At 41.1% G+C, this 25,404-nt stretch overlaps 2 protein-coding genes across 4 annotated transcripts; both read left to right on the top strand.

Moving 5' to 3' along the window:
- Positions 1–453: 453 nt before the first annotated feature.
- LOC141796699 (muscarinic acetylcholine receptor M2-like) lies at positions 454–10,047 on the top strand. Of its 2 annotated transcripts, none has more exons than XM_074677945.1 (4): positions 454–542; positions 6,070–6,303; positions 6,433–7,287; positions 9,091–10,047. In XM_074677945.1, exons 2-4 carry the CDS (start codon positions 6,133–6,135, stop codon positions 9,400–9,402), a joined length of 1,338 nt encoding a protein of 445 aa, XP_074534046.1. In that variant the 5' UTR covers positions 454–542; positions 6,070–6,132; the 3' UTR covers positions 9,403–10,047. The 2 variants fall into 2 exon arrangements, with proteins under 2 accessions (XP_074534046.1, XP_074534047.1); XM_074677946.1 differs by having other exon boundaries at positions 465–511.
- Positions 10,048–13,193: 3,146 nt separating this feature from the next.
- LOC141796379 (S-adenosylhomocysteine hydrolase-like protein 1) lies at positions 13,194–25,163 on the top strand. Of its 2 annotated transcripts, XM_074677447.1 has the most exons (17): positions 13,307–13,457; positions 18,820–18,931; positions 19,431–19,568; positions 19,706–19,806; positions 19,924–20,026; positions 20,114–20,208; positions 21,963–22,069; positions 22,159–22,275; positions 22,363–22,426; positions 22,518–22,606; positions 22,732–22,802; positions 22,887–22,981; positions 23,068–23,166; positions 23,821–23,889; positions 23,969–24,047; positions 24,141–24,261; positions 24,340–25,163. In XM_074677447.1, exons 1-17 carry the CDS (start codon positions 13,344–13,346, stop codon positions 24,344–24,346), a joined length of 1,581 nt encoding a protein of 526 aa, XP_074533548.1. In that variant the 5' UTR covers positions 13,307–13,343; the 3' UTR covers positions 24,347–25,163. The 2 variants fall into 2 exon arrangements, with proteins under 2 accessions (XP_074533546.1, XP_074533548.1); XM_074677445.1 differs by lacking the exon at positions 24,340–25,163 and having other exon boundaries at positions 13,194–13,457; positions 24,141–24,265.
- Positions 25,164–25,404: the final 241 nt, after the last annotated feature.

The raw sequence follows: 25,404 nt of genomic DNA on the forward strand, positions 1-25,404 counted from the left end.
GTGTTACTGTTTTATTTTATTCCACAGCCACTCAACCCCCCCACCCCACATACTCGCCTAAAGGTCTGTAACACACAAGGATATAAAGGGTTTGTGCTGAAGAGGCAAGAGCTTTCCATGGTCCTGAAACAAACATCACTCCTCTTCGTCTTGTCTCTGTCTCTTGTTTATTCAAAATTAGCGACCCTAGCTTAAGGGATGCAACACAACAACCTCTAATAGCCTCCATAACCCCTCCCTGCTCTGTTTGCCAGTCTCTTTTACTGTCTCTCTAACACACACACACACACACACACACACACACACACACACACACACACACACACACACACACACACACACACACACACACACACACACACACACACACACACACACACACAACAATCACTTGTACTGGTTCTTGTCAGAGGAGGAGCGACATCCACGTAGGGTAGCTCTCTGCTCCTCTCTGTTCTAGTGTCGACAGAGTTGAGACTAACATGGGAACATGTCTTTCCCAGCAGACAAGGTAGGAAAACATTTCTACCAAACTTCTGCAGGTAAGGACACTTTTTTTTAAACTTACAAGACAGCTGCTTGATTGAAATAAAAAAAAAAGGATCTTATCTGAGGAGTCGAGTATATCTGATGTGTAAAATAAGTTTTTTTAATTCCATTTTGGATGGAAACCTCTCTCACATTGTAAAATCCCATTTAAGCATGAGGTAGAAAAGACAACTTTTTGCACAATATAAAGAAATCTAAAATTACCTTAGGGCCATTGAAATATGCACAGGATGAACTGACAGACACACCAGAAGGATATTCCAGGAATACGATGAAACACTGTGTTCAATAAATTGATTGAAATTCAATGTTTCACATGCATTTTAAGCCTCCCAAAGGGAGTTTCTGTTATAGTACTTCAATCTGAGATTTATTGTTCCCCTAAGGCTGTTTTACAAATGCTAATCTTCATTTCTATTATAAGCCGAGAGATTTTAATCAGACACCAGACTCAGACTCTGGCTGTGGATTCCCCAGTCTCCCTGCTCCCGAGGAATCCCCGTGGTTACTCTGGGTTTATGTTTGAGACGGAAATTAGATTTCAAACAGGCAGCTCCTCCCTTGAAAACTGAGGGCCTTCAAGCTAAAATCAAGTTACATTTTTTAATTTTAGTTCATTAACCATCCTACGCCAGTATTCTGTCATAGACTGACTGCAGATAGTTTTCTTTGAAAGCAGTATAAGATTTGTGTTCTGTCCCTTTTGGACCTTGTAATTTCAGCCGTATTTTGAGGAGCCTCCAAATTATATTTTCCTCCTCTGCACTTTTAGTCGCTGGCTCTTTTACAGAGCTGGACTGGTCATTTGGTGTTTTTTCTCATCTTTGCTACACTGCTGTGTGAGGCCAAAGCTCAGGTTGATGTGAAATTTCCCACTCCACAGATTCAGGACACACTTCTTTAACAGCATGCTTCAAAGTTCTGGATTGAAAAACAAAGTGAAAACAGCTAAATGTTACGAATGAAACTGATTTTGACCTCATAGGACTCAACCTGAATTTCTATTCACACTGTTCTATGTCATTATTATCTCATGCACATATTGGTTGGGTGTTTACATATTTCACAGTTGGTTGAATTAAAATCCTGTTCATAAAAGCATTTATTACATTTGACAAATTTCCAGCCTGGAACATGTTAATTCTGGAAAAAAACAATAAAATACATGTTGGAGCCAAAGGTCCACTTTTCAGTGTTTAAACGCTGCAACACTTTGATCCCTGCGGTTGTTAAATCCGTCTTTTGGAGAAACTGTTTACTCTCTTGTCTCTGCAAACAAGCCTCTCATTTCACCCTCTCACCTGTCTGTAAATCTGCAGCTGACCATCCTCTCATCCTGATATCAAAGTCAGAATTTTTGAAGCTCAGCTCACTCGACCTGACAAGTACTACAGTACTACGTCCTATAGGAGCATATTACCGGTACAGCTGTTGCAGGCAGCGTCTGCTCGATCTAATTACTATGTTTCTGTGCCTGTCAAAGAAATACTGTTATGCTCTGTGACTCTCTCCAGTAGCCCCGAATAACAATTAGGGAAGTCCAGTAATGCAGGTCTTATTAGTGTGAGTGTAGGGAAGAGGTGAGGGCGGGCTCATGAGCAGGAAGTGATCTCCCACTTTGTCACAGATCAAGCTGCATCACATGGGGGCATCTTCACAAGCTTACAGCTTGTTAATATTCATAATATGCAAATATGTTGTAGAAGTAATAGAGCAATAAAATTGTATTTATGCAGTATATTTAGAATAAAGAAAGTTCAAAGTGTCATACAAAGGACAAGGATAATACCAAACATAAACAATGCAAACATCAATGCAAAAGAGGCACAGAAATGTAAATGGATCACTGAAGGAATAGTTTTCTAAATACATATCTGTAATTCTCCCTTTAACCACAGGGGTCTGAAATGCACCATGTGCCCATGTTCCTGATAGGTTTGTAACCATCGTTACTTTCTCTGTTTACTTTTACTCCTCTGTGCATTTTGAATACAACTAAAACTACATGCGTGTGTGTCTGTAAGAGTGATGCCATTTTTGGTTTGAAATGCATTTAAATCAGCAATAATCTGCAGCTAACAAAAGCAAGATTAAAGCACAAGAAAAAAAAACTCCTGAAGAAATATGTATTCATCTTATCCTGATCTCTAATGGATTCAGAGCTCTTTGATCAGAACTTGTCTTCAGCTTTTAAAGGCTTTGCAGATTCTTAAAGCTCTGTGACAAAATGTTACCCATGATTATGTATATCTTAAATTCACCCTGTGTTGCCTACCTTAGCTCTGGTTAGCTGATTACTTTATTTAACTACAGTTTCGATTCAGATGGATAAAAATTCACATAAAACATGGCTAAATCCCCAAAACTTTTTGGACATTGGATCTCCGGTCTTTTAGGTTATTTGTCATCTGAGGGGCAGCAGTCATATTGTTACATGGATCCCTGAGTCATCTGTATAATTTTAATGATAATTTCTGTTTTTCTGTAATCTGAGCTTGTCAGATCATCTAGATGCTGAACACAAGAGGCCTAAGAATGGAGCCTTGGGGAACTCCAAATGTCATTTTTGAACACTCAAATATGTAATTACTGTCAACACAAAGCAGTCCCAGGCCTTCAAAGAGGGTTTTAAATCAGTTTAGCATTGTGCCAGAAAGTCCCACCCCATTTTCCAGTCTGTCCAGTAATGCTGTGGTTTACTGAATGCAGTGCAGAGATCTAATAATGCCAAGACTGGAACTTTTATGTTGTCTGTGTTTGAATGGACGTCAGTCAGGACTTAATAAGAGCATTCTGTGCTGTGGTCAAATTCTTACTGGAAAACAGCAAAACAGCACTTCAGGGACCCGAGAGGGAGAGGATACTGGGGAAAAAAGCTTTCTGAATGAAATACTGAAAAACATGAACAGGCCTGTTGTTGGTCGTAAGTTGATAAGTTTCAGTTTTCAGAGCCTGTGAAACAGGACAGCTGCTTGAAATGCCAGAATGACTCGTGCTGCCAGGTCATCTCAAAATCTGAAGCCAAATCATGAAGTTAAGCCTCAGGATTGCTGAAGGCAGGTGGAAACAATTTGATAACACGTCATCTCAAGCACTGACTGCAGAATCAAGATTTCTGATCACTCCAGATATATATGTTAGAGATCTGTGCATTTTCTGGACCACGCTGTTTTCTGGAAAGCTTTTTTAAAGATGTCTGCATTGAAGCCATATACTGAAAGAGACAACACAGCTGTCCCCAGAAAATAGAGGCCAAAACATTCAGAGCTCCCCCTGGTGGCTGGGAGGTCTTATAGCTAATACAACCTGCTCTACCAAGAATGAAAATAAGACATTAGTTTTACTTGGAAACTATAATAAAGGTTTTCCTTAAAGATGTTTTCTTTCATTACAGTGGGTTGTTATCATGCTGGTTGATGTGATTGAGAAGTTTTGTTTCAGTGGTTGTAGGACGGCAGCTCTGTTGACAAATGCAGTTCATTGGTAAGATAGAGAGGTGTGCTGTCCATATTTATATAAGTCAATAACTGAGGAGGAAATACAAAAACAGGGCTCAAAGGTTAAAGCCATGCAGAGAGCAAGCACACTGTGGCTACGAGGATGTTATGTTACTACAGGGTGCACCAAGATGTCTTCATGGCTTTCCAAAACAGGAGCCTATTACAAGATATCATATACTGAGGATCGGTCATGAAAACTTTGTCCCAAAATCTTTCAGCTCCTCAAATGCCAGTGGAGCAGAAATATAAAGTATAGCTAAATATAACTGTCTAAAAAAGTCTGTGCATAGAGTCTGACTGATGGTCCTGTAAAGTCTATGTGAAGTTCAATAAAAACTTTTGGTTTTTCAGATTTCATTTAGTTTTTGTTAATGTGTTATGTGTATAAAACTGGACTGTTCATTGACTGTATTTCTACAAGTAAAGTTTAATATTGGATTTTTTAAAGGCTGTAATATTAAATCAGGAAAATCCATCATCCTGATTTAAAGTGTTGATCAGAGTTGTGTGATTAAAGATTGAAATTTTTAAACATTGCGCTAAGGCATTATTCACTCTGAGATTTAGTGGTTTATACTCACACAACACTTACATGCACTTAAAAACACTTCTTGCAGACACCCGTTTTTGTCCCTAAATGAAAAGTGAGGTAAAATGCTGCTAACCCAGCCCTGATGTTTAAAAAACCTCCAAGACATCATATGAACAAAATGTCCTCATCGCTTGAACCTCTGAGAACTGAAAGCTACAGCCGAACTAAACTGTCACACCCGAAAAACACATCAGAGTGAGAGAGATGCCAGCTTTTTCTCATCTGTGACAGAAAATGCCCTGAAAGGGTCGTTGATGAGTGAGCGATAGAGTTACAGATGCTTTAATGAAGTTTGATCTGGCTGTAAGAGCAGGAAGGGAACATCTTTCAGGTACAGTTTGATGTTATCGTGTGTCTTAATGGAGTCACTTACAGGACTTCAGCAGTATGCAACAAGCCTTATGGTCTCAACTAAGTGTCTTTACATTGATTTTCTGATCACAGTACAGCACTAAATCACATTGTTATGTTGTACATACTGTTCCTCTGTTAATGAAGTCACATGCATTTATCATAATTGTGTCTGTAGTGATGCTTTGTGTTTGACTGATCTTCAAACAATACCCATATCAGTTAAAAACAAGGATCTCTGTAATGAAAACTTCAATTAGAAATCCCTTGATTCCTCATTAAGATGATAATCTTGTGGGACTTCAGATGATTTATATCGCAGAGCCAACAATCAAATATTCTGCTTTTACTTCAGACTCAGAGAATCTGACATGTTTTGTGACTACTGTAGAGTTGTGGTGAGTGTTGAAGGCTTTTCAGATACTACTTTAACATCATGTAACAAATAGATCAACAAATCAGTTTCTCGTGATACGGATGTTATGGATCCAAGTCCTCTATGCCTGAAGGTTTACGATAAAATGTCATTTCAGAGATGTCTTGCATATTTAATACTCTATAGGGGCATTTTATGACTTGGAAGACTAAATGTAAAATGTAAAAGAGAAAGAAAAGAATCATTCATGGAGGAATACCTTACTAAGGTGGCTCTGGACCATTCACAAAGTGAGGAAGAGAAAATGGTTTTAAAAAACCCATCAGATGTATATACCACAGAAGTTGATTTACATATATATATAGGCGCATCTAATGTGCAAATTTCAAGCTTTTCACTCCACTTCATCTTGTTTCAATGTGTTGTTCCCGATACGAGCGTGTGGGATAACACTGCGTCCTTTTTAAACACAGCTGCTGATCCTTTATTTGCTCATCTGTTCATCGTCTCACCTGAGCCAAGCCATCAGCTCCAAAATGCTCCAACACCTGGCAAATGTTTGCAGGACGGCAACAACTCTCTTATATTTTTGCAACTGTGTAGAGAAGTACATGCCCCCACAAAGAGATAAAAACTGGCTCCTGTCAAAGGCTAAAAAAGTTTTCGGTGTCCAATTAATTCAGAAACTTTGTGTTTACCAGGAACTGTGCGGATATGATTGGAGCCTGAAGCATCTGTGAAAAGGATTTCCAAAACTAGGCAGAATGGAGATGCTAAATTCATCACACACCACCAACACCAGCATCAGCAGTAACATCGGCCTCTTCTCCAGAAGCTCATACTCAACAGTGGAGATTGTTGTGATAATCCTGGTGGCGGGATCTCTGAGTCTGATCACCGTCATTGGGAACATCCTCGTCATGCTCTCCATAAAGGTTTGGATGTCTTTCTTCTGCTTGTGTATCCCTGTGCAGTATGTGATCTAATCAAAATGAGAAAGTGCACATCACAAGGCACAAAAAAGATTAGCATCTGACAGCCTGCACCATGTTGTTTCTCTAAAGGTAAACAGGAACCTGCAGACAGTCAATAACTACTTCCTGTTCAGCCTGGCATGTGCAGACCTCATCATTGGCATCTGCTCCATGAACCTTTACACCCTCTACATCGTCATTGGTTACTGGCCCCTGGGAGCAGTGGTGTGTGACTTATGGTTGGCTGTTGATTATGTGGTCAGTAACGCCTCCGTCATGAACCTCCTCATCATCAGCTTTGACCGTTACTTCTGCGTCACCAAACCACTCAGCTACCCGGCACGCCGCAGCACCAAGATGGCAGGCCTGATGATCGCAGCTGCCTGGGTCTTGTCCTTCATCTTGTGGGCTCCGGCTATTTTGTTTTGGCAGTTCATCGTAGGTGGGAGAACTGTGCCGCAAGATGAGTGCTACATCCAGTTCTTCTCCAACCCAGCCGTGACATTTGGAACAGCCATAGCAGCTTTTTACCTACCTGTAGCCATCATGATTCACCTTTACTGGCGCATCTCTAGAGCCAGCCGCAGCCGCATCAGGAGGAACAGCAGGAAGACCTCAGGTACCAGTCTGGCAGAAGGCCATGATCCCAGCCATGGGGATGGTATTGAGAGCCACAACACCTGTATCTCAACACAAGAGGCTCAGGAGGAAGTGGAGGAAGAGAAGGAAGAGGAGATGTTGCAGCAGCAGCAGAACGGAAGTGGACCCTGCACAGAAGACAGACCTGACAAGGTGGACTCCACTGCAGACAGCACCATCGAGTCAAAGGACACTGTTGAGCCTGCTTCAACAACTGGCAGAAAAATCCCAACTCAAACACAGCCACCTTCTCCGGACAACTCAGCCGCAGACAGACAAAGTGTGGTTGCAAAGACACTGTTAAAGGTAACTTCCCTCATACCATATGACAACTTTGGTGAGAACAGAGGAACTGAAAAACCAAAGACATATTTATACATTTAACACTGGCTCACATGCTTTATCGCTGCAACACAAAGGTGCTCAAGGTTCACGGCCTCTTAGAAACACTGTTGAAGCCATCGGTAATCACACCATATCCCATCTATTATTTAACTCACTACAAAACGATTAAATGCTGTCACCCAGATCACTTGGCACCAGTAAGGTTAATTAGTTGAACACGTTACAGTTAGGTCTTCATTAACCCTTGTTTCCACCAAGCCGTTCAGTTTGGTTTGTTTCGGTACGGCTCGCATTTTACAGCATTTCCACTAACTGATCCCCGAACAGATCCCCCAATAATTGAGACGAGCCGTCCCACTTTTTGGCACCCTTCCATAGGGGTGCCAGACTAAACTGTTCAGATCTCAGAAAGTGGAGCTACAACACTGCAGACTGCCGATTGGTTGAGAGAATCATCACTTACGGTGCGACAGCGGCTGTATTTGGTGGCACGCAGTCTTCCCTGAAACAAAGCTTGATAACATGTTGTATCAAAGAGCTACATGCCAATCACAAAGAGGACAAAATGCTGCATGTCTTCCATAGTTGTTCTTTGTTTACTGTGTTGCATTTTTCTTCTTTGTTGGATTTATTAGCGGGGTACACTATGTTGCGATGCTATGGCATCACGCTATTATTTGACAGATGCGGCTTTTGGCATCCGGCTCACATGCCACTTACCACGAGGGGGCACAGTTTGCTGTGGAAACGCAAAAGGGATCAGGCTTTACCCTACCAAACTGTACCAAACCGTACTGAACCGAACCGGACTGCTTGGTGGAAAAGTGACTATATCGTTTTTAGGCCCAGAATGCCATGTTATGTATGTCTCTGTGTTAGTCTGGCATAATCAAACAAAGAAAATAATGAACAATTTATATGTAAAGCTGATTCTTGACTTGAGTAATGAGTAACAGCTAAAGAGAAGAAACAGCTGGTGGTGCTAGCTCTGCTAGCTAAAGCCCCACTTGGCATGACACTAACCGACATTATCTACCTGCTGACCATGGTAAATAAGTTTATTTCTACTGTTTTCTGAGTTTTTTTTCTCACCTTTCAACAAGTTAGAACCATCAATAAGTTGGAAACTAGTTGCTTTTTAACTGAAGTTACCAGGTTAATCCCTTCAATTAGTAAACAAGTTTCTAGTTTTGGATATGTTACTTATCTTGAAGAATCTTGCATATTATGGATTAGACAAAAGTATATAATCCTAAGATTTGCAAGACACAAACATCAAAAGATGAGTGAGTCCCTGACTCTGCTTCTTGCCAAACCTAAGCTTGACATTTGTGTGTCTTAATCAAGTCAACAGGTTTGGGATGAAATTTGGCCGGGCAGTCATGTTACTCTCAAAATTAATTCTTACTTTCCCCCTAAAACCTTCTCCCTTCGTTTGGTTTAGCACCAAAATGCAAACATCATAGATGCTCATGTTATAGTAAAGTTTAAAACACCTGAGTTTATGCAGAGAAGCTTGAAGCAGCCAAAGAATGGCTGGAACATTAAAACAGGATCAACAGATCACTTTTTGTTAAATATGTTTGACCAATACAGAGTTAAGAGAGACTGAATGATAAAGTTTACACCCACTGTGAACAGAAATGATGCTGATATATAATATTAAAAAACGTTAAATTAACTGTTAGCTAACAAGCTAAAAAAAATCACCCCATGTGAAGTTTTTTGCCATTAATAAAAAGGAAACTTTCCTTGATTTCCCAGGTAACGAAGCAGAACGCAGTGGCCAGGTGGAAAAAGAAGGGCATTTCCTCCAGGGAAAAGAAAGTGACGCGCACCATCATGGCCATCCTGGTTGCTTTTGTTGTCACATGGACGCCATACAACGTGATGGTCCTGATCAACACCTTCTGCTCAATTTGCATCCCAAATGCGCTCTGGACCATCGGCTACTGGCTCTGCTACATCAACAGCACCATCAACCCAGCCTGCTATGCTCTCTGCAATGTCACCTTCAAGAACACCTTCAAGCACCTGCTGCTGTGCCAGTACAAGAACATACGCACAGCACGTTGAGAACAAGAACATTAAGACATGTAAATGATTGAGTGAAATAATGTGATTAACAGTGTAAAATACTGGAGTGACATGTTGCCGTAATATAGACTAGGGGTGCTCTTGTTGTGCTTTTCTTTTGGAAAGGTACAAATAACTCCCACTTGAGATAAAATGAAACCATGTTTACATTTACAATTACACCACCAACTATACTGATTTGAGAAACATATAGCATTGAGTTACAATTCTTGAGACAATGTGTTCAATGTGAAGGATGAGCTCGTCTTCACTCCTTATGAATGATGAATGAACCTGTGCAATACATTGCTTAATATGCAACCTATTTTTACCCAGTGTAATAGTGCTTAATGTGACGGTTTGGTGACCAGAACAGTGGTTTCAAATCTAGATTAACATTATAAAAAGAAGACAAAATGCTAAAAAGAAAATACTGTAATATTGACTTTTATATGAGTGTTGTGACCAACATTGAGCTAATAAAAAAAGATCGAATTGATAAAAGAATATAGAAATGGTATCATTAGCTGTTAACAGATGCTTGTGTGCATGTTTGAGAGTGTGTGTGTGAGACAGAAGGAGAGAGAGTGTGTTGTGCATGTACCCTCTCTGGTTAGATTTATTCACTCATATGAAAATAAAGACTTCTGTAATCCATGTTGTTCTGAAATGAGCCCAAATGTAATAATTGTCTCAACCTTCCTCTCTTTGTCCATGCATTAAAACATGTTTTCTGTAAATAAAGGCAATAATAACAGAGCACTTTGTTTGGTTTTGACAGTTTGCAACCCGTTTACAGCAGCTTAAAACAAAGTGTATACCTAAAATTCACATTGATATTGATGTGTAACCAACCCTGTTCCAAGTTTAATACCATAGCCTGAAATTCAGATAGATATGAGACAAACAGAAAGACTTGGAGGCCAGGACAGTATTATCACACCCCTCTGGACAGAACGTCATACACCTTGACTGTTAACCGTCAGACACACAAACAGAGCAGAGGGAGTCAAACTCCTCCCACCACCTTCACACTGGTGAATGAAAGGACAGTTTGTTTCTGAGTCTGTGGGAAAACATGCTGCACACTTTGTAACTTTTACGCCCTCTAGTGGAGATTCATATTCCTTCCCATCACTGTCCCTACACCTGAAGGCCCAAGTATGTCCACTTTACCCTGTGGCATCAGACTATTAACACGTAACACCTTTGTAAAAAGAACTTTATGAACCATAAACCAAAATATTTTTTTTTTTTACTTAAAGCTGCAAATTCAGCCTCAGTCAGAAAACATCCTCAGACAACCTGCTCAACTGTCCTTAATGAACTGCATCAACTTTGAGCCAAGGGTCAACTAATCCATGATGAAGTTTGGGTTAATTTAGGTCAAATTGTAACATTTTTTACACACACAAACACACACACACTCACACATCCCTGGTGTGAGAGGGAGGCGAGAAAAACTTGGATGACATCACGAACTTCAGCACGGACTCACAAACTCATCTACACAGAGGGGACGGTGGGAGGGTGTGAAGACCCAGCCTAACACCACCTTTCCAACACTGGCCTGGACTCTCCTGCTCCCTCTCTCTTCTTCTGCTCTGTGTCTAGTTTACATGAAGAAACTCCAGGAATCTCTTGGGAATCATCGACCGATTCTGAAAGAGGAAATCCAGCTTTATCTTTGTGGAAATCCACCTTAAAGTTTGAATACTTCTTAAGGTCCAGGGAATAACTACTTACGCCAAGCTCACATTGGCCCCGGAATTGTTGCTGTCCAGATATCGTGCGGATTTTCCGCAAGCTGCCACTCACATCAGCTCCAGATAGAGGCTGTGGCTGGCTATGGTGCAGGGTGCGGAAAGGGCACTCGCGAGAGTAGAAGCTCACGGGGGTTCACGTTCTTGTCTGGACTTGCACGAGAGCTTTATCCCTTCCTTTTCTTTAATTATTCTTATAATAGTATGGGATGTGTCATATAAAATGGGATTACTTTCCACTTTAAGGAGTGATTTTATTTTAAAAAACAAAGGATCTTCATGCCACCCAGCAATTCACTTCCTGTATAGCTCGTCATATTTCATTCAGCTTGACGCAGACCCTTTCCGGTGTCCGGAAAAGATAGACTTCTTGCGGATTCTTTCCGTAGTGCTGTATGGCTCCCGCAACTGGACCCGCACCGCGCGGGGCTAATGTGAGCCTACAACAGTGATGTTAATGCTACGGATTACATGCGGAAGCCGCACCGGACCCGCACCGGATTCAGTGTGAGCCTGGGGTTAAACCATTAAGAGGAAAAAAAGACATTGCTTTACCTCGCAGGCACACTATACAGGGAATTTATGTAGAAAAAGATAACCTCTAGCCTCCTTTATGTGAGTGTAAAATAAATCTCAAATGGCAACAGGTCTGGTCATCAGTCTCTCCCTGATGAATAAATGACCCAGGATGGGCAGCTTAAGGTGTTTCAATGACAGGAATTTTAACCCCTGTCAAAATTATTATTATTATTAAAATCATGGGTTTGAGAGTGTGTTCATTAATAAAACTTGTGACAATACAAAATAAATAAATAAATAAATAAACAAGTGGATCTAAATTCAGTTTGGGGGTCATAAATTTACCCCTGAAAATGATCCCTGCCTGGGGTAATACTTCTCAGATTTCCAGGATCTATGGGGCAGGACAATCACCATCTCTGCGTCAGATAGTGTGAATGTGTCTTTGTCAGCTCTCAGTGTACAGTGTATAGTTTAAAGAGTGACCCTGTAAACTGGAGACTTGTAGCTAAATGTATCAGTGGATATTCAGTTTACAACAGCTGTTAAAACATGGAATGAGTCATTTGTAATAAATGCTAGTTCATGTTTATCTCTGTACACTGTATATATGTGTCAAATAATGTAATTCCGTCTGTATTTAAAGATAAGATCTTCATTGATGTCTTATTGCCCTCAAATGATCTGACAGTGTTTTGCAATTGTCCTTTTTTTCTGTAGACATCACTTGCCTGATTTACATAATCTACCTGGGTCTTTGGCCAGTGGTGGAAACACAGACAAACAATGGGTCCATAGGAACCATGTAGTTACTGGAAGTACTCAGTTGAAAAACAAATTTTGGTTGTTTTCTTAGTATATTAGTATATGTATATTTTTCTCTCCCCCTCACAGGGACCTCAAATAACCACTTGGCACCCGTATGAACGTCAAAACAGGTTTTACTTTCTCCCATCATTTCTTTTTGTTTATGAGGGAAAAAGAAACATCTCATCAAAATGTGATTATAGTCAAATAACTGGAGAGACAGAAGTGGTCAGTCACCATGGCGGTGCTACTAGTGATGCTGGTCAGGGTTTGATGTAAACACACGCCCATGCCTGTTTGTTTATTGTGTAACCGATGCCTCTAAGTGCTCAGTATGAATGTGTCCAATGTCATCAAAGTCAACATTGATACAAAAAGTGGCTGCAGGGGGTGAAGTGACAAACTTTCAAAGATTTTTCTTTTATACAAACATGACTGCATGTAATATTTGATATTTATTGTAACTATTAAGTGAAGTTATATTCCTATATTTTTTGGTTACATTTTTTTAAGTGCTACCGTCAGTGTTTATCCTTAAAACACAGCATTCTTGACTGATTATCTACTTTACACTGAGTCAAAGCAACACATGAACTATTGCTGTTTAGAGTAAACAGACCCTCAGAGGAGGAAATATCAGATATATGTGGGACCTCTACCTAGTCTACCGTCACAGCACCTGAAGGCTTTATTTCTGGAGTCATGACAGAGGATCAGGAGCAGATCAGAGCCTCTCTGGAGGACCTGCCACTGCCTGATGAGCTGCCTGAACCACACACAGAGGACAGATCCGAGCTGAAAGAAGAGGAGGGAGAGTCTCAGGCAGTAAAAGGCAGCCCAGACCTGCTGCGGATGCTGAAGGCAGCAGAGAGCAGGAGGACAGCTCAGGATCGGGACAGAGAAGGATCCGAGGCCTCGCAATCTGAGGCAGAAGAGCTGGTGATAGAAGCTCTGAAGACAGATATGGTGAGTGAGGACACTTTGACTTGTGCTTTCGTGAGTGAACCGCACCAAACGTGAATCTGCATACACTTAGGGTGTTAATGATTTTAGCTGCTATGTGGCTCTGTGAATGTTTGACCATCATCTGCATACAAATAGCTCTCGCTGAATCGCTTTCACATTGGTGGGGATTGGTGAGAGCAGCTTTAAAGGGGAAGTACACCAAATTGACGCATTAATGGTGACAGATCATGTGTCTCTTAAGACTCAGTCTGAGCTGCAGGAAATCTGACAATTTCAATCTGACCAGCTGACTCATGTGATGTCACCTCAAGGGGCCTCAGGTGAAAACCTTAAAATGAAAAAACACTTGTGGCTGCACCCTTTGCCCGCTCATTGCCTTAAAGCTCAGGGCAGCAGGGGGCTACAGAGGCTGCTTTTAACTTTACACATCCAAACTGCTGCATTGTGGGTAATGAACAAGTTAGATGCCGTTGATTTTTAATCAGGTGTATTTTTCTTCAACTGTCTTTGAGCTCCTTATCAGGTTACTGGTTTCATCTGACAATGACTGGAGGTAAACCGTGATATGGAAAAATGAAACATCTGTGATTCCACTTGCTTTGATGTAAAAGTTTGACTTTATATCGTTTGGTTGTATTTAAAGGTCCCATATTATGCTCCTTTTCTGCAGTTTAATAAGGATCATCGATGTCTTCATGAAATGGTAGTAACATGTTTTGGTCCAAAAAGCTGATAAATCAAGCACAGCAGCATTGTTTCCAGGCTCTCATAGCCTCTCTGTTCAGAACAGTCTGATTTAGTGGGCGTGACATTCATATGTAAATAAGCCACCGCTGATACCGCCCCGCTCTTCCGCGTCACTAAGAGTGGCACCATGTAGCCATGACTACCAAGCTTTAAGTGCACAACATTTAGAAAACAGCGAAGCTCGTTTACCGTAACATTACAGGCTAAAACAACAGGCTAACTGCAGCTAAAGTTAGCATCCTGAAGCTAACACAGAGACACTGAGGAAATGCTCCTATATCTGCTCCACAGCACACAGCATTTAAAATACTCACATTTCCAGGGTCCGAGGTTTTGTTGGTGGATTGTTGGTAATGCGCCTGGATTCAGGACTAGTCTATTCGCTATCCCTCTGTTGTACTGTTCAAAAAGCAGTCAGCCGTGAAGTGACTAGCACACACATGCACAGTTTTACTGAGTGTAGCTGGCTAGTCACTTCACGGCCGACTGCTTTTCCTTGATAAATGAACTCTAGCCACTCAGTCTTGTCTTCTTCCGAGATGGGAAGCTTGTGGAACTATGTGGCTGTTTACAGCCAAAAACAGAGCAGTAATGGCTCTTCAACTTCGGCATTCCCCTCCCCACTGTTGGAGTGGGCGGGAAGGGGGTGCAGGGGGTATCTGCTCTGGTGGACTAATCAGGTCAGACTTGCTCCTGATTGGTCAAAAAAGGAATCACTGACGTCGGCAAATCCCCAAAATCCAAACCGCTTGTTTTGGGTCGGGATTTTACATTCACAAGTACTACTAAGTACAGGTTTTGTCATTAAATATCACATTTTGTGAGCTGGGAGGAAAGCCAAAGACCCACAAATTTCACTAAAAGACTTCATGAAGTGATTTTTGCAACATATGGGACCTTCAACTCTTTTTTCCCACCAGTTTCCTTTAGACATATTTAGATCTATAATGTACATGCATCTCTCTGTTTAACGTGTTTCTTTTGGACAGACTGAACTGTACTCTACATAGTCACCTTCATATACCTGTTTGTACCTTTCTTAACAATTCCCTTTCTTCTTCTCTTACATGTCCCTCTGTATTTTCTCAGACTTCCTCTTCACCAACCTCACAATACCTTCTTTATTTGTCACCTCTTTTTTCTCTCCACCTGTCAACTTTGCATGCTGGGTGAGGGGTGTGGCGTAAAGTTTCACTGTGGGCTCTTCAGCCACTCTGACATCATCAGCAGCAGCAGTTGAAATGTGTAGTTCTGCAAAGTTACTGTGTCTCTGTGAGCGTGCTCTGTCAGCATGAAGAAGGTGTACAGTCTAGTGAACTTAACTAAAGCCAAGGACCAGGAGGCTGTACAGTCCATCTGCATCAAGGTATCAATGCTTTTATTCTGCTAGTTCTCATTAGAGGAAAAGTTTTGACTTTTATTTTGGAGGCCAGTGAATCAAAAGCCTACATGTTGATTAAGGCAGAGGTTTGATTTGGGTTGATGTTGTAGGAATACATGAGTCGACTGCTGGCTGTCATTGTTTTTCAGTGTTAATACCTCTATCATAAGGCATGATATCTCCAAGTGATGGATTGTGATCATTAAGTTAACCTTCACACACCTCAGTCACTGCACAATGAGTCCTTTTGTTAAAGATTCTGCAGCTGCTTGAGCGATTTTTGACTGTGTGCATACGTGGTATTCAGGTGACCTCAGCAGTTGAATTTTAACTAAATGTCTGGATCCGGATCTTAAGATTTAACTTTAAAGAGGACGATTTGCAGCCTTATTAACCAAGGTGCATGTGAATCAATAGTTAACCCTTTTACTTTCTCTGTGTGTTTTTGGTCACTTTAATAGATCATGCACAGTTTGAGGCTGTCGGTACAACGTGGAAGAAAGGATGACATGCAACAAACAGTCACTTGTGCTGCATTTTTAATGTTGAAAAGTAAAGATCCCTACATTGACATTATCATCCTTACAAAAATTATTTTTTTCCAGTGAAGATTTTAGGGAACCAGTATCACACTTCTTCTCCACAAGTCCTGAAAGGCTGTTTCTGCTGATTCATCCACATGAGTTTTATCTGTCATGGGCAGAGAACTCACCGGCTGAGTAACCATGTAGGAACTGAAGTTAAAAATGTTCTGGACATATTTTGTTAATATGGCTGAAAATACTCTATGTCTGAGAGCTTTGGCACCTTTTCCAGTAGTACATTAACTTGAATTTTGAACATTTGCTTAATGATTATTGCACAAAGTATAAAAGTATTGGCACTTTGACAGAAGAAAAACATAAAAATTAAATTGATTTTTTTTTTTTTAAGTTTAGTGAGACAGAACACTGTAATTGACAGAAAGCACAGCTTCTTGGCTCTCTGTCACCTTTGGAGTTTTTAGGATTGGGAAAAAAAACATAAAATAAAGGAGATATGGTATTCAGAAGCATAGGCAAATTAGCATTTTAATTATATTTCTACTTGTTTTGCTTTGCAAGGTTGTCATTACCGTAACCGTGACAAAAAATATTTCAAAAGAAAGTAAACATTGTTAGTTTTTTTTTTTTAATGGCTGTTGAATTTTCCTGATTGAATAAACGGTGACAGAGTTACAGTAATAACACCTTGGCCAAGCACTGCACTATTGCAGCCGGTAAAGGGCAAGTGGCAACTTCCAGTCTAAAAATATCAGACAATGAAGAAGTGCTTAAATCTGCTGTTCCTATTAAGATCAGGATTTTGCCCAATAAAAGGCACAGCTCAGCTCACATGACTCACAGGCACCCTGTAGCTGAGTGTGTGGAGAGACTTGAAGCCTGCCCAACTTCCAATATGGCTGTGCCGGCCAGTTTGCTGCAAAAATCTGTTTCATAAACAGACGGGTGACGTCAGGAAGTCTGTTAATTATACAGTCTATGGTATAGGATAGCTTTTGTTAGGGACTTGAAGTTCACATGGATTTTGATGCTCTCTGCAGATGATGTGGTATTTCTTGTCGCTATCTTTAGATGAGTGTAGTTGTAAATTAGATATGTCCAGTCAGCACTACATAAGATTACATAAATAAATATAAGGCTAGGTCTTTGTTGACCCAACTTTATGTACTTGTTTTTTCCCCTTAAGTATAATAACAAATTGATCAATATTTTTTAAATTATCACTGTACATTCAATTATTTATTTATTTATAAATTGGTTGATTAATTGCTTGATTAATCAACTAATATATTTATTTATTGATTAAAAGTTGATGATGATGATGATGATGATGATTACTACTACTATTATTATTATCATTATTATTATTATTATTATTATTATTATTATTATTATTATAACTATTATTATTATTTTATGGTGGTGGGGATATTTCTATGTTGATATGTTCTAATACTCCTTGTACTATGTTTGTTTTTTAATTCATTTCTACCAGTTATTTATAACTCCATAACTTTGTTTTGAACACAAGTATACTTGCTAAAGCCTGTCAGACTAAATGATCTTCACTGTAAATATGTACATCACTATGCGGATGGGTGTGTGCGGGTGTGCTTGTTTGTGTGAATGAGTATGAAGCAGTATACACTATCACTGTTTATTTATTTATTTACTTCCCACGCATTTGCTTCTAATTTTTTAGAACTCAGTATTGCTCTCCTAAAGTGATTCATGGTTTGGTTGGGACTGGTCGAGGGGAAACACAGCAGGGGCTCCCCCAGGGTGGTACTTCTTTTTGTTTTGTCCTCACCAAAAAAATTGATGTTTGGTGTTGGATGTTTTGACAGTCAATTTTTAGATATTTTAACATCTGTGCTGTGTTTGGATTGAATCAGAAGTCTGTTATTTTCACTCTGCTGTCATTTAAACCACATGCGACTGAACCTTGATTTTAAAGTTAACCAGAAGATAAGATCATCATCACATAAAATATGCCGAAAGCACGGTATTAATGGTGAAATTGTGTTACTGTAGCAGTTTTTTAATTTGTCCATTTAGTTTATTTATATCCCAGCTTAACTGTTAACAAGTGTTACATTTTTGTTTACTGCAAAGTGAACACAATTAAACAATCCTGTGAACTATTGGAAATGTGCCAAATTCCTTTATTTCCCAAATTCTAAATGCCTTTAAAAGCTTTGCCTGTACAAAGCTGTCTACTTATCTCTGATAGGCCCCAATTATAAGTGCTCACCACTGGGAGACAGGACTGTTTTGGGAGGCGTAACCGTGGGTGAAAATGTGCAGTAAAAACTGAAAAGAACAGCCTGTTACAAAGGCAGGAGTCTTGGGTAGGAGGGGACAAACTCTCAGTTAAGCCCTCAGTTATTGGGTTTTTGTGAAGCTGGACCTGGAACTAGACAGCAGAGTCAGAGGAGCAGACATGGACAGGTGGGATCCCTGCAGCAGCAGCAGCCCAGCTTTTAAACAGCCACACTGGAAGGTGAGACGGCGGTGGTAGAGACAGTCATGGATAGGAGCTAGTGGCGACAAACCTGCTGTGATTTTTGTAGCTTTTTGGCTTTGATTACCCTGTTTCATCTGTCTGTCTGCATCCTGCTTCATGCTTGTGACCAGCAAAGATAAAACAACTGAAACTTGTTTACCATATGTTTTTTTGTTTGCTCCACAGAAAATCCAGTTTAACAACCAGAAGCAAGAATTCAACAAACGTCCCACTAAGACTGTCCGTCGCTCCCTGTCTCGCTCCATCTCTCAATCTTCCACAGACAGCCTCAGCTCGGGTAAAAAATAGAAAACATGAAAACACACGCTCATGGGTCAGATCACATGTCTTTGATATAAAAACCCGGGCTGTTTCTGATTCCAGCAGCAGGAAAACTACAGGCCCTGAGGATTAGCCTTGGTGCTTTCTCCCTCTGCTAAACCTTTATTAAAGGGAGAAGTCCTCTGGAGAATTGAGACTCATTAACTTTGGACCTAATCGGCTCTTTAAGCCTTTCTAAAACATGTCAATCTCTGACTTCAAAGGCTCCAAAAAAGACTCAACAAGCTGAGTCTGAGCCTAAACTGTGTGTATTAGAAACAACAGCTAACAAAGCCTGTTAAGGTGTGTAGTAAAGGCAGGGAGGTAAAACCCACACACAGATGATAATCAGCAGAGTGTAAAAGTTGCAAGATTCAGGTATAAAAAACACAAAAACTGAAAATTAATAAGCGCTATGAGGTCTAATATACAGAAGTGTGTAGAGAGGAAGTCACATACTTATTTCTGTGTTGCAGTGTGCAGTGAGAGCTCAGACGATGAGTCCTCACCCAGAGACAAACTTCAGAGGACCTCCACCGGCCTCTCTGACTTCTGCATCAAAAATATCAAACAGGCCGAGTTTGGACGCAGAGAGATAGAAATCGCACAGCAAGGTAAGGACTAAGAGTCTCTATTCTTCTGTTTAAGTCTCATTTTCTATGAGATAAAACAAGAGGAAGAGATCAAATTAGGCTTGAGTTGTTTTTTGTGTTAAGTGTGACTCTGTAGCTGGGGTGCATGTGATATTTAGAAATGCCAGCGCTGATGGTTCTGAGGAAAAGAGCAGGCGGGGAGAAACCTCTGGCTGGAGCCAAAGTGGCGGGCTGCACACACATCACTGCACAGACAGCGGTCAGTTCTACACTGATTGTTTCCATTTTGAAATTATATTTCTGTAAGCATCAGAGAAGATGCTAATAATAATGTGCAGGGACAGATGTCTGAAATGTGTCTGTGACTGTCCTACAGGTGCTGATTGAGACTCTGTCTCTGCTGGGGGCTCAATGTCGCTGGGCTGCCTGTAACATCTTCTCCACTCAGAACGCTGTGGCGGCTGCTCTGGCTGAAGGAGGTAAACTGTCCTCTCCTCCACCATACTCACTCGGTTTTTGTGCTTATTCTCTTACTTTTAAACTTAATCAGACCCTCTTTCTCCCAGGCATCCCGGTGTTTGCATGGAGAGGAGAATCAGAGGATGACTTCTGGTGGTGCATCGACCGATGTGTCTCTGCTGAGGCCTGGCAACCCAACATGGTGCTGTGAACTAACCCCTACATCTTACTGTCAGATGTTAAGCAGCGTGATGTTTGGGTAACATGAATTGAGCATAGAGTTAGTTAAAGTGATACTCCGTGATGGAACAAGTTGGGTGCTATCACAAGGTTTAGGGCAGAAATTACCCCTACAGCAGTGATTTTGTGCAGCAGAAGCCCAGAGCACTCACACCAAACACCCCCTCCCTGCTTGTCTGCCTATTTCCTATGCATTCAGACGGGGCCATTTTTTACATGACCAAAAACACAAACAAACGGACTCCCACCGAATAAAATCTGATATTAGTGTGCATTCACACTTTATTTAGAGAATTTTCTGCGCGTTACTTTCACACAAAAACACCGCTAAATAAAGCTCTAGTTCTCATCGTGTTGTAAAACGGCACTACCTCTGCTGCAGAGCCACAGCTGGCGACGAGGCGCTCACCGCTTACCCCTAAATAAAGTATTTTCTATTCTATTCTATTCTATTCTATTCTATTCTAAATTCCACTGCAAGCGCCGCGCCTCTCTGAGGACCAGCCCTCCCCCTACAGATTGAGCGGTGCAGCACTGCGCAGCGCACTGCTTCCAGTGAGGTTTGACAATCGGAGCAAGACCACGGCGCGGCGCGGTGGAATTTAGGGGTTAGTGTATCAGTCCGCACGCGCGGTGTGCCAGATATAAACACACGCAGGTAGTCTGCCAGGACGAAGAGACACGATGAGAGCCAGAGCCTTATTTAGTGGTGTTTTTGTGTAAAGCGCGTCATCAGGTAGATCATGTAGTGGGTCAGCCCTTCTGCGTCCCTGTGCCGTACAAGTTGTGCGCCTGTCTTTTGGTTTCGGGAGCAAGGACAGGCCGTTGTTTCGGAGAAGCTGATTGGCCAGTGGGAGGGGCATTTTATTGGATCAGATTCAACCTCCGATTTACCCTGCTCTGGAGCAGGTTAGCCTTCCAGAGTAAGTCACTGTGGTGATCCATACTGACAGAAAATGAACCAGCTTGGCTCAGTGCCAATAGCAGTGCACACCCACAGCCGCCAACCGTGACTACGTGAACACACATCGCGTTTTTACAGTCTATGGTTTCTATGCAGGAAAGACTCGAGAACCGTGCACCTGACTAGGCATGTTAGCACAAGCTAATCACGAGTATTTGACACATACCTGGTTTGAGTCGCTCCTTGTCCCTTGCGAGTTATCATCAAGTTGCTACTCTCCAAGTTCCCGAAAGTGAGTTAAAGTCGAGCTGAGCCTCACCTTCTTCTAGGAAAAAGCGTTATGCGTTTTGTTCTACTTTGGTTGCATTTTTCCTTCCCCCATGCAACGTCCACTGTCGTAGCCGTTAGGGATAGCTTCTTCCATTCGCTATACACGCAAACTCACGTGCGCACTGGGCGCGCTGTGATTGGCTGATGTAGCCAGGCAACTCTCCGCCCAGAAACGTCCTGATACAACCAACACATCAACATAAAAGCAGAGAAGGGGATTCGAGGCACACATAGACACTATCACTCTGTATAGAGACTCAGAAGTGACGATTAAGCAAGATTATTCCTGTAAAAGTTTACATTTTATTTTTTCAGGAAAATCCTACAGACCCTATATGTCACATATGTTTCCATAATTTTGCCTAGAGAGTAATTTCACTTTTTTAAACTCCAAAACTCTGGGTAAAACAAAGCTCAGGTTTGATTTCACTTGTTCAAAACCTACAGTCAGAAAAGCTAAATTATCACATGTGTTTTGTCAGATTCTGGATGATGGAGGCGACCTAACCCACTGGATCTATAAGAAGTACCCAAGCCTTTTCAGGAAGATGAAAGGCATTGTGGAAGAGAGTGTCACCGGCATCTATCGGTTTGTCTTTAACACTAAACATAATTAATGTTACATCGTATTCAACGGTGTCCTTCTTCGTCCAGCACGTGTGTCTGTTTGTGTCTCAGGTTGTACCAGCTGTCAAAGGCAGGTAAACTGTGTGTCCCCGCCATGAACGTGAACGACTCAGTGACCAAGCAGAAGTTTGATAACCTTTACTGCTGCAAGGAGTCCATTCTAGATGGGTAATGAACCATGACATGAACACACACACATGTATAAAACGTGGCTGTACAGGGCAACAGTCTGAACACACCGACCTCTCCTTTCAGGCTGAAGCGAACCACTGACGTCATGTTTGGAGGAAAACAGGTAGTGGTGTGCGGGTATGGGGAGGTCAGTTAAAAGAATGAGTTTTTCCTTTCACATTTGACATAAAAGAAGATTTCATTCAGCTAAAATCAGCTTCTGTTCTCTCTTCCTGTAGGTTGGCAAAGGCTGCTGTGCAGCCCTGAAAGCACTGGGTATGGTCGTACACATCACAGAAGTGGATCCCATTTGTGCCCTTCAGGCCTGGTATGAATGGAGGAAGCTTTTAGCAGCACAGATGCAGAGTGTGTTTACATCTGTTACAGGCACAGTGGAGCAAAACAGCATGAATTATTTGAAAAGTGCCACTCTCTTTTTTTCTGTCCTCTCAGCATGGACGGCTTCAGAGTAGTGAAACTGAGTGAGGTGGTCAGACAGGTAGACATGGTCGTCACCTGCACAGGTAATCATTGCCCCTCGTTTATGTAATGTGGCTATCATTTCAAGTACAGGTGCAGTTATACTTTGAATGTGTCTGTGTTTGCAGGCAATAAAAATGTGGTGGTGAGGGAACATCTGGACAGAATGAAAAACGGCTGCATCATCTGCAACATGGGACACTCCAGCACAGAGATAGATTTAGTAGGAGCTGACACTGTTAGTGTGTGTGTGTGTATTAATGTTGTAGATCGGTTTCTTCTGTTAAATGTGGACTCTTTTATTCTCAGGCGAGTCTGAGAACTGCAGAGCTGAGGTGGGAGCGTGTGAGGCCTCAGGTGGACCATGTGATCTGGCCTGACGGGAAGAGAATCACCCTGCTGGCCGAGGTGAGTCTACCGTTTTTATTACTGTTACAGTCTTCTCTTTCTTGCATCATAACTGTTGGTTACCTGTGCGCTTTCTTTGGAAGAGATATCAGTGTCATGGTTTGTGTGACTGGATGACTGTTTTGTTTATTTCATTGATGTTTTAAGCACTTTTTCTTATTATTTGTAATCTCAAAGTTAGTATTTAAAAGAAACTGCTGCGCTGTATAACTCCAGCTGTATTTTTTGAGTATGAGATGAAGTCTCTGCCTCTTCATTATATGTTTGGCACCATGAAACCAGCCTCCTGCCTGCCTTTGAAATTGAGCTGTCATCCTTTAAAAAAATGCTGACTCACAGATATTTTAACCTAGACAATGGCAGGGTTTCTGAACAGATTTTAAAAATTAAAAACTCGGTAGAATCTATCTTTTCCTGTTCTTGTCCTGTTTAATGGTTTGCTGAGTAGCTTTAATCTCTCTCTTCAGTTTCAGCGAAGGTAAAATGATTTCCTCAAGTGAACTCATGCACTTCTAATCCAAAACAAGTGAAGCACCAGTAAGAGATTTGTGCAGCAGAGGGGATACTTGAGAACAATTAGATAATCTGACACTTTGCAGAGTCTTAGCTTATGACCAGTGTCTGCTCTTCTCTGTCTGTTTAATGTTCGCTCAGGGCCGTTTGCTGAACCTAAGCTGCTCCACAGTGCCTTCACTTGTCCTCTCCATCACAGCTACAACTCAGGTATGACCGCATGTCATATGGAGGCCTTTGGTTGTCTCATGTGGTGACCTTAACAGAGACTTTCTCTACTTTGTGTCAGGCTCTGGCTCTCATAGAGCTCTACAGCGCTCCAGAAGGACGATACAAGCAGGATGTCTACCTGTTGCCAAAAAAAATGGGCAAGTCCCCAGTTTCACTATCTTTAAAAACCACTGTTGTATAGATTTCTCATGTTTTGTATGATTGATAAAACCAAATGTTGATAATTTCAGATGAATTTGTAGCCAGTCTTCACCTGCCAACCTTTGAGGCTCACCTCACAGAGTTGACTGATGAACAGGCAAAGTACCTGGGCATTAGTAAACAGGGGCCTTTCAAACAGAACTACTACAGGTGAGGATGGGGGGCCTTTTCCAGAACTTACAAACACATTTGATTTTGTTTTTAAATTCCCTGTATTTTTTCTGGCAGGTATTAACTCTTTACACATGAAGCTGTGAGACAGAAGCCTCCACAGGAGCTGCTGTGTATTTGATAAGAAAAAGTCCTCACAGTCCTGCAGACGGAGCACTGACGCCCTCTACAGGCTGAATGGCACCCAGACTGAGTATCAGTGGGGATGAAGTCTTTGGCTTTACTTCAGACATTTTTCTGTTGTATCTTTTTTTGTGTATGTTTAGGCATCAAACTATGCTTTGTCATAAATGTTCAGATTTTGTAATCACGGTGAATAAAGAGACACTTCAATTTGATCTAGGATTTGTTACAACACAACTGACAGAAGCATTGAAAGTAACCGAAAACTGGTCAACAACAAAGTCAAAGCTAAGAAAAAAAATCTTTGACCTAAATTCATCCCAAAACTCAAAATGATTGTGTTACACAACACAGTTTTTGTGTTCACTTTGTAGATTTATTCTTCGATCCTTTTGTTTTGCATGAATGCATATAATTTGCTTTTGTGTGTGCGTGTGCATATGTGTAACATCAACTCAATACCTTGTGTGGTCAAGGGTTGAAAGTTCAAATAGAAAGTGGTCCCTAAAGAAAACTTTAAATTGCCCAGGGTCTGTATCCCCACTAGGGGGCATAATAACACTGGTTTCATGCATTTAAAGGCCCCCATCTTTATGTGTTGTTGACCCTATGTTCCTGAATGTGTCATATTTGGTACATGAGTTTCAAAAACGTCTATCTCATCAACATGATGAATAGTTTCTTTGAAAATCTGTTCAAACCTTTTTTTAAGTGTATTCTGTTCCCATGAGGATTTTCATTCAGTGGCTGCTCTCGTAAAATCATCCACACCCTTTTATTCAGGAAAATCATATTTTTCAAAAAGTTGCAGTAAGAAAAGCACCTAAATTGTTACTCTTTTTTTAAAATGTATTTTTCCATCAGAATAATGCATATTTACTAAAAACTTTACAAAAAAAGTTGTCATAACTGCCCAGTTTGTCAGATGTGATACAAAACTGATCATAATTTCTCCCCATGCACCTGAGTCTTTCTGTGTGGATATATCTGTGTCAATGA

The sequence above is a fragment of the Halichoeres trimaculatus genome, unplaced genomic scaffold (assembly GCF_033239565.1).
Source record: "Halichoeres trimaculatus isolate MK-OKI-2021-1 unplaced genomic scaffold, fHalTri1.1 fHalTri1_scaffold_10, whole genome shotgun sequence".
Lineage (NCBI taxonomy): Eukaryota > Metazoa > Chordata > Actinopteri > Labriformes > Labridae > Halichoeres > Halichoeres trimaculatus.

What these genes read in the sequence shown, in the direction of transcription:
- LOC141796699 (XM_074677945.1), top strand. Translation starts at nt 6,133, where the DNA reads ATGGAGATGCTAAATTCATCACACACCACCAACACCAGCATCAGCAGT. An exon ending in TCGTCATGCTCTCCATAAAG is followed by an intron (nt 6,304 to 6,432) that starts GTTTGGATGTCT and finishes GTTTCTCTAAAG; the next exon opens with GTAAACAGGAACCTGCAGAC. An exon ending in TTGCAAAGACACTGTTAAAG is followed by an intron (nt 7,288 to 9,090) that starts GTAACTTCCCTC and finishes TTGATTTCCCAG; the next exon opens with GTAACGAAGCAGAACGCAGT.
- LOC141796379 (XM_074677445.1), top strand. Translation starts at nt 13,194, where the DNA reads ATGACAGAGGATCAGGAGCAGATCAGAGCCTCTCTGGAGGACCTGCCA. An exon ending in AGGCCTGGCAACCCAACATG is followed by an intron (nt 20,209 to 21,962) that starts GTGCTGTGAACT and finishes GTGTTTTGTCAG; the next exon opens with ATTCTGGATGATGGAGGCGA. An exon ending in GAATCACCCTGCTGGCCGAG is followed by an intron (nt 23,167 to 23,820) that starts GTGAGTCTACCG and finishes ATGTTCGCTCAG; the next exon opens with GGCCGTTTGCTGAACCTAAG.